Source organism: Ananas comosus, linkage group 16, assembly GCF_001540865.1.
Source record: "Ananas comosus cultivar F153 linkage group 16, ASM154086v1, whole genome shotgun sequence".
Lineage (NCBI taxonomy): Eukaryota > Viridiplantae > Streptophyta > Magnoliopsida > Poales > Bromeliaceae > Ananas > Ananas comosus.
The window spans coordinates 8,005,918-8,016,893 of NC_033636.1; the positions used below are offsets into that span (position 1 = coordinate 8,005,918).

The 10,976-nt window shown below is 35.6% G+C and overlaps 1 protein-coding gene across 2 annotated transcripts; it reads left to right on the top strand.

Moving 5' to 3' along the window:
* LOC109721979 (probable WRKY transcription factor 31) lies at positions 3,418-6,524 on the top strand. Of its 2 annotated transcripts, none has more exons than XM_020249815.1 (6): positions 3,418-3,745; positions 3,822-3,917; positions 4,045-4,191; positions 4,611-5,069; positions 5,512-5,625; positions 5,739-6,524. In XM_020249815.1, the coding sequence occupies exons 1-6, from the start codon at positions 3,521-3,523 to the stop codon at positions 6,363-6,365; spliced, it is 1,668 nt and encodes a 555-aa protein (XP_020105404.1). In that variant the 5' UTR covers positions 3,418-3,520; the 3' UTR covers positions 6,366-6,524. The 2 variants fall into 2 exon arrangements, with proteins under 2 accessions (XP_020105404.1, XP_020105405.1); XM_020249816.1 differs by having other exon boundaries at positions 4,614-5,069.

Genomic DNA, 10,976 nt, shown 5'->3' on the forward strand with positions numbered 1-10,976 from the left:
GTCCTTAACTCCCTCTAAAAATTACTTGAGGTTCCACAATAGGTCAAAAACCAGTAGGTCCTTTCATTTTCAAATAAAAATCTGCAAGCCACCGTCGTCAGCGTTACGACTATTTCTCAATAATTTATCAGATTGATTTGATGGATATCATGATATTATATTTAGTCATAAGATCTCTTTGCTATAAGAGTGCTCAAGTTTAATATATTATCTTTTCGTAAATCTTTTCTGTTAGTGCATGTGGTATGATTTACACGATCTGTATCATATACTGAGTGAAATAATAGGTTAAAATCTCTAACTTTTGTATCTACATATTAACTCTTTTTTTTTTTCAATTACTTTATTGAAAGCACTTTTTGTAAAAGCTAGCTATATGTAGTTCCGCCAAACAAACACGAAGATGTCAACAGTGATATACACAACGCAATATTGATCAATGGTTGGTGATGACACGTTACGTTATTGATATAGATAAGATGTGGCTTTCATTGATTGTATTGCAATAATAAATAGCAGTGATATCCTTTTCCAAAGTGCTACTACTAGAAGCAAATGCAGTTTTTTTAGTCGCTACATACACTGTCGAGCCACATAAAGTTTGGTAGTCACATTGACGGATCCTAGAAATATCGAAAGTTCAAAAAGTGTCAATTCGAAAAAGAAAAGCCGAGGAAGCGAACAAAAAAAAAAAAGGAAAAAAACGAATATTGGGTGGTATTTTTTTACCGGCAGATTCTCACATATTTCAGAACTATCAGAACTGAAGTTGGGCACTGAATATATATTCATCTTCTTTTGAATGGCATCGAAGAATTTTCTGATATACAATACTCGGCCAAAAGGGATAAAATTTTAATATGTTTTTTTTCGAAGAAAAAGAAACGCCGAAAATGTTTTGCGATTTGCGATCCTAGATAAGATCAGTTCTTTTCTCTTTTAAAGTTATCGAGTTTACAATACAAATATTTAAGATATGAGAAAATTGATCTATGTTTTTTTCAAAAAAAAATAGAAAAGGAAAAAGTAAATTAAGGTGATTCAATCTGAGTCTTGCTCAAGTCTCGAATAAATTTAAGGACGTAGTTGAAGAAAAAAAAAAAAAACCTTTCCTGGTCTGGTCTATTGGACCGGGTCCACGCTGAGACAAAGGGAAGCGTAGACCGGCGTAGTACAATGAGACCCTTGTTTCTATTTTCCCACGCTTTTCGTTGGCGGGTTTTATTAATGAGGGGTCAAAAAAAAAAAAAAAAAGGGAAGGGGGAGGGAATACACGAGGTGTGACACGTGGCGTCTGGCCGAGGAGGCGTTGCATGTGGTCGTAGCCGCACGAATCGGAAGGGATCCGAGGACGCAGTCCATGTCACATCCCAATCTCACGAAGAATTGTTAGGTGGACCGCGTTCACCACACAAGCCGTGAACCGTTCACTAATCAGCCGTATGTATTGTCACTCTTTTTTTATTAATTAATCACCAATTTTTCTTTTTTTTCTTTAACAAATATTAAAAATACCAAAAGTCCATAGATGATAGTGATATAAAGATTAAAAACAAAAATATGATTTAGGAGACAAAAATCTGAAAAAATTCATAATACTCTGTTTGTTTGTACACGAAATTAGCTATAATTAATATTTAGAGAGATATTTAAAGTTATTATTGTTATGCTATCCAGTAATAATCTAGGATTTGCTTTATCTTATTTTTACTTCTACTTGTGGTGACAAAAGGCTTTAGCAGTGGATTTCAAAAAGAAAATAAAAAATTTATATTTCTTGTAGAGAAAAATAAAAATACAAAAAATTTGAGTCCAGTGAAAAATATTTCAACTTGGTGCTTTACTCTTTCTAATAGTACCTCTTAGAGAATAAAACTTAAATATTTGGTTTATTTCCAACAACGGAACATCAAATTTGGCGATCGACACTACTAAATATAATCTAAATTATTTAAATTTTTGAAAACTAAAGCCCTTCAGGCTTCAATACCCTTAGGACTGGACTTTTGTTTATTATGCACAAAAGAACCCTGCTTGATTCACTAATTCATAGAAAGTTACTGAACTTTTGAATTTGAAAAATATTTCAGAAAATATTTTTAATAATATTTATTTATCATTCAAGTGGTTTCAAAATTAATAATTTTTAATAATTATTATTGTCAAAATATTATAAAATACAGCTCCTAAAGTATTCAAATAACCTATTTCATAACTAATTGTTCTCGCCATCGATTCAAATATCTTATTACAGGGTTGGCAATCCATTTCGATGTTCACAAGTTAGCTCATATTCGCTGAATTTTAATTATTAGATTAACACTCTAATTTTCTTTCAACTTTTTACCTAATAGTAAGGCTAATAACCTAACTAACTGTTCGTGAGCCGATTCGTATTGAGTTCGTTAATAAACAAGCCGAACACGTGCTAAATATTTTAATTCGATATTTTAATTAGTCAGCTCGTATTCGCCTCGCTGATAGCCCTACTCTATTATTAGAAACGATACGAAAATAAACTTTATAAATAATATTGTGTCCAAACAGTGTTATATCACAGAGCTAGCGCCAAAACACAGAATAGAAGATTGGGGGAGGGAGCACATGGTTTTGGCCGGTCTACGGCCGAGGTGGTGAGCCGAGTCCATGGACTGAGGAGCAGAGCTCGGGTCCTAGTCGAAGGAGTTGACCGGTTCTCCCACGTGTGGTGCGCCGCGCCAATCGGAACCAATTTGGACTCAACGGACGCGGTCAGAATCAGATCACCTCGACCCATGCGACCCGAATCCCGGTCCGCGTCCTCCACCCCCCACGTCGCTCCACGTGGCCCATCAAAATTCGTGCTACGATCGCTTATCCACGGGAAGAGTAGTAGTTTCTACACAGGTCCCTGACTTTTTATGAAATTTGTGTCCCTTTTTTTCTATATACTATATATATAAATTCTTGATTTCTTCCTACCAAGTTTTAGTAGGATTTAGAGATATTTATATAGTAAATATATATAGCTGAATTTTGAATGTGTGTCTATGTTTCTGTGTGTGAAATTCATAATTAAAGTACTAGATTATTAATGAGAGCTAATTAACATTATAATTTTTAAAAAACATATGTGTATGATAATTACAAGAACGAATCTACAAAGTGGAGATTAGAAGGAAAAATATTGATAAGGAAGTGGCTTTTTTCATGAATATTAAGTTAAAAAAACTCATAAACTTCATATTATAAAAAAAAAAATAGCTAAAAGTTATTAGCAATTATCTAGAAAGTAAAGGACATATGTGTAAATTACTCCTTGTCATAGCCTCTCTTATTGCACCAGTAGGAAAAAATTAAAAAAAAAAAACATCTTGAGACTCCTCCTTAAACACATCACACATCACACATCACACATCACACACCACACACCACACATACAAACACACACACACACATCTCCCCCTCTCATCATTTCCCTTCTCTTCTTCTTCTTCTTCTCCTCTTCTCCTCTTTTTTTCTCGAATTGCGGCGTTACGCGATGATGAGTTCGTTTCTGGGCTCGAATCTACGGCCGAAGATCAGCGGCGCGCTCGACTTCCCGATGATCGTCATACGCGACAACGAATCCGGCGCGGAGAAGCGGCGCGTGGTCGACGAGATGGACTTCTTCTCGAGCGAAAAGAAAGAGCGCGTCGAGCGGAAGAAGGAGTCGGACGCGAACGTCCCCGATCTCCGCATCAAAAAAGAAGATCTCACCATCAATGTTAGTAACAATATTTTTTTTCTTTTTTTGGTTTTTATTTACAATAATTTGTTATTTTTTTGGGTATTATACATAGATGGGTTTACACGTTGCTTCGAGAAACAGTGTGATCGATCGCTCGGTAGATGATGGGTTGTTGTCGAACGAAGAGGAGAAAGAAACCAAAGCTGAGGTAATTAATTAATTGATTAATGAATACTACTGTTTTTTTAAGCATTATTTTTGGTGTATATATATGTATTTTACATAATTTTAATACTTGTATATATGGTTTTGATTAAATTATTTTTTTTAATTAGTTAGCAGCAGTGAGAGCCGAGCTTGGGCGCATGAACGAAGAGAATCAGAGGCTTAAGAACATGTTGAGCCACGTAACGGAAAATTATAACTCACTTCACATGCATCTCATCACACTCATGCAACAAAAAAACCAAGCAATCCATGAGGTATATATATGTATATGTATTATTTATTTATTTATGTTTTCATATAGTAAATTATTTCGATCTGAGCTAGAATGTTTTTAAAAGTAAACTTTTTCTAGCTTTAGTTTATTGCAATGATAGAGTATGCGAGTTAACAATCAACAACATTAAATATGATTTATGATTCATGAATCTTTTTAGAAATTTTTATATTATTTATCTGTTGATTGGTTGTTCTTATGTATACTCATATTAGTTTTATTGAAATTGTGAATTTTACGATCACTCGAATACTAGATAAATCACAAAAGTTTGATGCTTCAAAAGTTTATGTTTAACTTTGTCTCATCATTAAAAATATGATAAAAACACTAGCTAGTTCTAATTGTTAGCAACATTAAAACTAAAGAAACCAAGTTATATGATTAATCTCCACATAGCAGGTCAACGGCGAAAAGATCGTCGAATCGGCGAAAAAGGGTTACGAAGGCGCGATCATGCCGCGACAGTTCATCGCCCTCGGATCTGCGGCTTCGCTCGTCGACGAGGCCTCGCACTCGACGACCGAGGGGGGAAGCGGCGACCGATCCGCGGGCTCGCCGACGGTGAACAACAACCACGAGGTGATCTCGATGGATTATGGACTAAACAAGAGCAGCAGCAACAGCAACAGCAATAACAACAACAACAATAATAATATAAGCAAGGAGAGATTATTGGATGGGAGAGATCATGTGATTAGGGGCGCTTTTGTTAGAGAGGAGAGCCCGGATCAAGTGTCGCAGAGTTGGAGCAAGGGAACCAAGTTGATGTCACCTACAAAGAGCTCGGATCAAGTCCACGAAGCCACCATGAGAAAGACTAGGGTTTCGGTTCGAGCTAGGTCCGAAGCACCTATGGTACGCATGCAGAAGTGTTATTTGAGTAACGTTAACGGTTTGAAATGACATTAATAAATGTGCGTGAAAATTTTCTCAATTAGTTTTCCATACAGCAGAATCAGAAGCATCAAATTAGAAATCTTCTTTGGTTCACTTTCTCTTGTTAACTTGTTGAAGCTAGCTTTTGCTTTTCGAAATAGAAAAATTGTTGTAGAAGTAAACTTAGATGCACAATGATTAAGGATTTACTAATTTGGTTTTACTTTTGCTTCTACTCGAAGTAGCAACAAGAGATTTTGCAGTAGAAAATTACTGTCCCTCTAGTATATAGTATATTTCTTCGAACAATATTATTCAGAAAGTAATTTATTAAACAATACTGTATCTTATAGCAGGTTCGAACAAACCGTAAGTTTGTTTACAAATTTATTGAGTATATCGAAATTATTTTTCTTTGTAGATCAGTGATGGATGCCAATGGAGAAAGTACGGGCAGAAGATGGCGAAGGGAAACCCCTGCCCCCGGGCCTACTACCGCTGCACCATGGCCGCCGGCTGCCCCGTCCGCAAACAAGTAATTCTTTCTGTCTTTCTTTTCTCACCTACTATCGTATGAAAATTTCTAAAAGAATTTTTATAAAACATTTTTCTTTGAGACTGAACACAGAAATTCTACATTGACTGCAGGTGCAAAGATGTGCGGAGGACCGTTCTGTGTTGACAACCACCTACGAAGGCAACCACAACCACCCGCTCCCCCCCGCGGCGATGGCGATGGCGTCGACGACCACGGCCGCCGCCTCGATGCTCCTGTCGGGCTCGATGTCGAGCGCCGACGGCCTCACGCCACCGAACTTCCTAGCGAGGGCCGTGCTCCCGTGCTCGTCCAGCATCGCCACCATCTCCGCGTCCGCACCGTTCCCCACCGTGACCCTCGACCTCACGCATTCGCCGACCCCGCTGCAGTTCCATCGACCGGCGGCTCCCCTCGCGTTCCCACCCCCCGTGCCGCCACCGCCACCGCCGCCGCAGCTCTTCGGGCGGGCGCTTTACGACAGCACGAAATTCTCAGGCCTGCATGCGTCGGCCGGCGGTGGCGGTCCCGACAACGCGAAGGTGGCGGATTCGGTCAGCGCGGCGACCGCAGCCATCGCGGCGGACCCGAATTTCACCGCGGCGTTGGCCGCCGCGATAACTTCGTATATCGGAAATAGCGGCAGCAGCAGCGGCGGCGGCGGTAGCAGAGTCGAGAACATGAAAAATAACAAAATATATGATAACAAGGATTGTAGTGATCACAACATGGGAGGATAACTTAAACATAGAGCTAATTAACTATGAGTCTTAATCATCATTTTGTTTTTTTCTCGTTTTTCTCTCTTTGATAATTAATTTAATTTATCAAGAATTAATCACAAACGCAGTGTTCTTTCTTTTTTCCAACTTTGACCAAGACAAAGACAAAACCGAGATGCATTCTTTCTCGTGATCGACTTTGGTTTACAATTTTTTTTTTTTGGTCCTATTTTTCAAGTACATTATACATTTAATTTATTTTAAACTCACTCGCTGACGATCAGATCGATCTTTTGATTAACGTATTGTACATAATATAAGAATCAAATTCAATAAATCAGGCCTACTACTTACTAAAACGAATACGTTAAGTGATAATCTTTTTCTCTATAAAATATCTGTATATATGATCAGCGATCACCGATCGAATAGTGCACAGACGTATGAATTCGGCAATGTAGGCAATAATTTCTGTGAAGTCGCTTTTGGGCACACAAGAAGCGCGAGGAGGAGTGCTGGTAGGGTTTTGAAACATAGAAATGAGATTATTAATTAAATTATTAAATAGTTAAGTAAGGTGGGGGGTTAATTTGGTCATGAGTCCTACAAAAAGGGGAGCTCATTTTGTCAAACATTTCACCATCTGAGGTTGCTATGATTCCCAGGAGTACTATCTCCTTGTGTAATTAGCTGTGCATGTACATGTACATGTACATGTACATGCACATGCACATATGTGTGCACATGTCAAAGCTAATTTGGCTTTGTTATATATATATATATATATATAGAGAGAGAGAGAGAGAGAGAGAGAGAGAGAGAGAGAATCCGGCTACTATACTATCTATAGTACGGGAGCTCCCGTACTATAGTGTTGTTTTCGATCTTTGGGCGTTCAAATCAACGATCCACACCGTTAAAACTGATCTAGGGTATTTAAAGCTTTTAGAAATAAAATTTTATATTTTTTCGACATAGTTTACTTTATGATCAAAACATTTCAAAATTGTCAAATTTCAATGGCTATTATGACGAATTTGGAGTTTAACGGTGTAGAAGAATCTAAATTTCTTCAAATTTTGATAGAAAATTTTTTAAACTATATAGATTAAGGTTAACATTCTTGATCTTGAATTTAAAAGTCCTATGCTCAAATTTTAAAGAGTATTCAATTTCCACCGTCCATTTTGACATAATTTATTTACTAAGTAAACGATATCGAAAAGAACTAAAATTTTATTCCTAAGAACTTCATATACCCTAGATCATATTTAACGGTGTGGATCGTTGATTTGAATGCCCTAAGATCGAAAACAACACTATAGTATGGAAGCTCCCGTACTATAGATAGTACAGTAGCCTAATTCTATATATATATATATATATCCTATTATGAGATCATCACCCTGACAAGGTAGTTGGCATAGTACCATTTAATTTCTCCAATATATTCCACATTTTGTAGTACTAGCTTTTAAATGGCTTTGTTGTTGTACTTGAATTAAATGTAACTATATATGTGTGGAGGCCCACTACAACAAAACTATGGTTTAGCGGCGATTATTTTTTAAATTAGCGACAATTACAATTGCCGCTAAAATATTTTATGGCAATTTTAACAATTGCCGCTATTGGCGGGGTCGCTAAAAGTTTTAGCGACATTTATTCCGGCGGTTGGTAAAAATCCAAATAAATGCCGCTAAATATTATACAATAACGACTATTATAAATGCCGCTANGGGGAGGGGGTGGGGGGGTCCGCTCGCGACAGAGAGAGGACGCGGGTTGATCCGGTCGCGAGCGAATGAGGTCGATCGAGTGGGTTGGGTTAGGGTTAGGATTATATTTAATATATAAATATTTGTTTGTTTAAAATATATATTTGAAAATAATTGCCGCTAAAGTATAGTAAAATAATAATAATAGCGGCCGTTTTATAATCGCCGTTATTAAATTGCCGCTAAAAAGTAATTTTGGTGTAGTGGCCCCCTCAACTATAGGGATAATATCTTGTATACTTTTTAAAATTTTAAAATTATTTAACATATTTCTGATTGGCCAAAATATCATTCTTGATTTATGATTATTCCTTCAAATATTTTCAAAACCCTACTAGGGTTTACTAATGAGATATCATTTTGGGTTTTAAAAAGGTATTTTGATAATTGTAGAATTAATTTAAAAATTTTAAATAGTAGTCAGGAGTCAATAAGAAAAAACCCCTTTGAAATATATAGGCTCCTAATTCTATTTTTTTTAAGCAATGTTATCGATCTATACACTGAAATTAGAATTCTATATATATAAAGAGATATAATTGGTTCTACTACTTTCTCACGTGCATTCTAGTGAAGAATTTTTAACTGTTCTGCACTATACGGGAGAGTACCAGAGATAGGAGGATAAACTAGATAACCCAAATTCAGTTAGTGACATTCATATCACAGAGAGAATTTCTTTTCTATGAGCTATGGTGCTCTGTGAGTTATTTTTATTTTTATTTCTCCACGCATAAATCTTGCACCCTAACTTTGGAATGGCTACGATCCATCTACTAGTCTTATTAATTTTTTTATTAAAAAATTTAAGAATAATTTTTAAAATTTTAGAATTCACGGATGTAAAATGTACACCTTTATATTGGATATATGTACATGCAATTATTTGTTTATTTATTTTTAAATTTTTTTTTAGCAAGGAGTCGGGATGTTTGTGGGTATAGATATATATGTAGCTGAGCTTAAGGTAAAATAGAATCTGAATTGGAGAAATATTAAGGAATAAATTTAAAATTGACCAAGTTTGGGTTCAATTATAGTTTTTGTAACTCTCCAATCCGAACCCAAAACAAAAATTGAACCCGAAAATTTAAATTGGTAGAGATTAATTTCGATTTGTGAATCCTAATTAAATTAGTTATCAGAATGGATATTTAAATTAATTGGAGATAACTCAATAGGATTTAAATTTAAATTAAATTAGGAATGAATCCTTGATGTACATATATGGCCTAGGCAACGAATTGCATGCACCGCGTGCATGATTGTATATTTGTATATAAGAAGATGCACAATTGTTTTGGCATGGGTCCACGGACGAAGCCTGAGCTTGGATCTTAAAAACTTTTTATGAAGCAAATTATAATAAAAATTCGATATATAAGTCACAAACTCTTTCCAAAAAAAATTTATTTTGGTCCTTCGAATTTATACTATTTTAGTTTTTACTATTTCATAAATAGAAATTTTTATGTAATTTTTAAAAAGTTCAGAAGGGTCATGATGCACAAAAACATGAGAGATAGGCAAGAGAGATTTAGAAAGAGGGTTCAAATTGTAGCGATACTATGCTCTGCAGAAAAAAAAAAAAAAAAAGTTTGAAATTCTTTCTCTTAGTTAATAAATTTTATTTACCTGTATTTTTTGTTTGGTTTTGTTCTCTTTTGTGATTGATGAGTTTATAATAAAAAACGACTAAACAATCTGAATGTGAGGAGTACCGAATATTCAACAAATGGTATCAGAGCGGATTGCGGATTCTAAACAATGTATCGGCCATTAAGTTACTGAGTTGTATTAATTATGATATTATGCAATTAGTTGTTAATTCATTAAGATTTTAAATGTTATTTGATATGATTTTTTCAATTTATATATAGAGTTGTAATTAATCAAAATCAAGTTTTTGGTTTTGATTTCGATTTCGAATTTTCGGTTTTTCGACGGGTTCTAATTAGATATATTTGGGCTTATCTGTTTTGGGCCAGGCCCATAGTATTTGGGTGTTCTAATTTTTTTTCTCATTTTAAAAAACATGATCAATGTACCAAAATTTTGCCTTGATTTTTGTTAATAAATTTTCATTTCAAAAACAAAATCAAAGTGAATTTTTGGTCCAGCATTTAGTAAAACTAAATTGGGCTAATTCAATAGAACCAAACCAAATTAAATCGAACACAATTTGGTTCGACCAAACGAATCGAGATTTTTTTTTTTCTTATCTCTTTTTATTGAACAAATTTTTGTGCTTCCCTTTTGGTTTAGATGAAAAAGTAATCAAAAACTTTATTTTCTTTGCTACTTACCGCTAGTTTTTCGGGATTCAAAGATGATTTTGAATCGTTTATCTGTCAAACATCTGACAATTGCTTTTTAGAATAAAAAAGTCATTTGAAAAACTTTTAGTGAACGGCCTCGAAAAAGCGCCAAAAGTACTTTTTAGCCAATATAATCGCGGTGGGCTGCAGCCCAAACAGGTTACTACCGGGCCTATTGCTTGGTTCAAAAATGGCTCCGCTTACCTACCGTCCCTAGAGCAAGTGGCAAAGGGCTTGGTGGTTGGTACCTGAGACCCAAGTTCGAAGCCTAGTTGATTCACATTTCCAGCTAAGTTTATTTCTAAATAAAATAAACGAAGCGGGTTGCGTGCTACCTATCTCAAAAAAAAAAAAAAAAAGGGCTCCGCATTTGCTTCCAGTTTCAGCTGTGGTCATATATTATGCAGTATCTTTGAAACTACAACAGTTTGAACTCTCTATTGTACGCTATAAGCAATGTAAGTGCTGCTCATAATAACACTTCTGGGGCAAGCCCTAAGAATGGTAGGCGCCAGGACGAGGTTCGACTATCT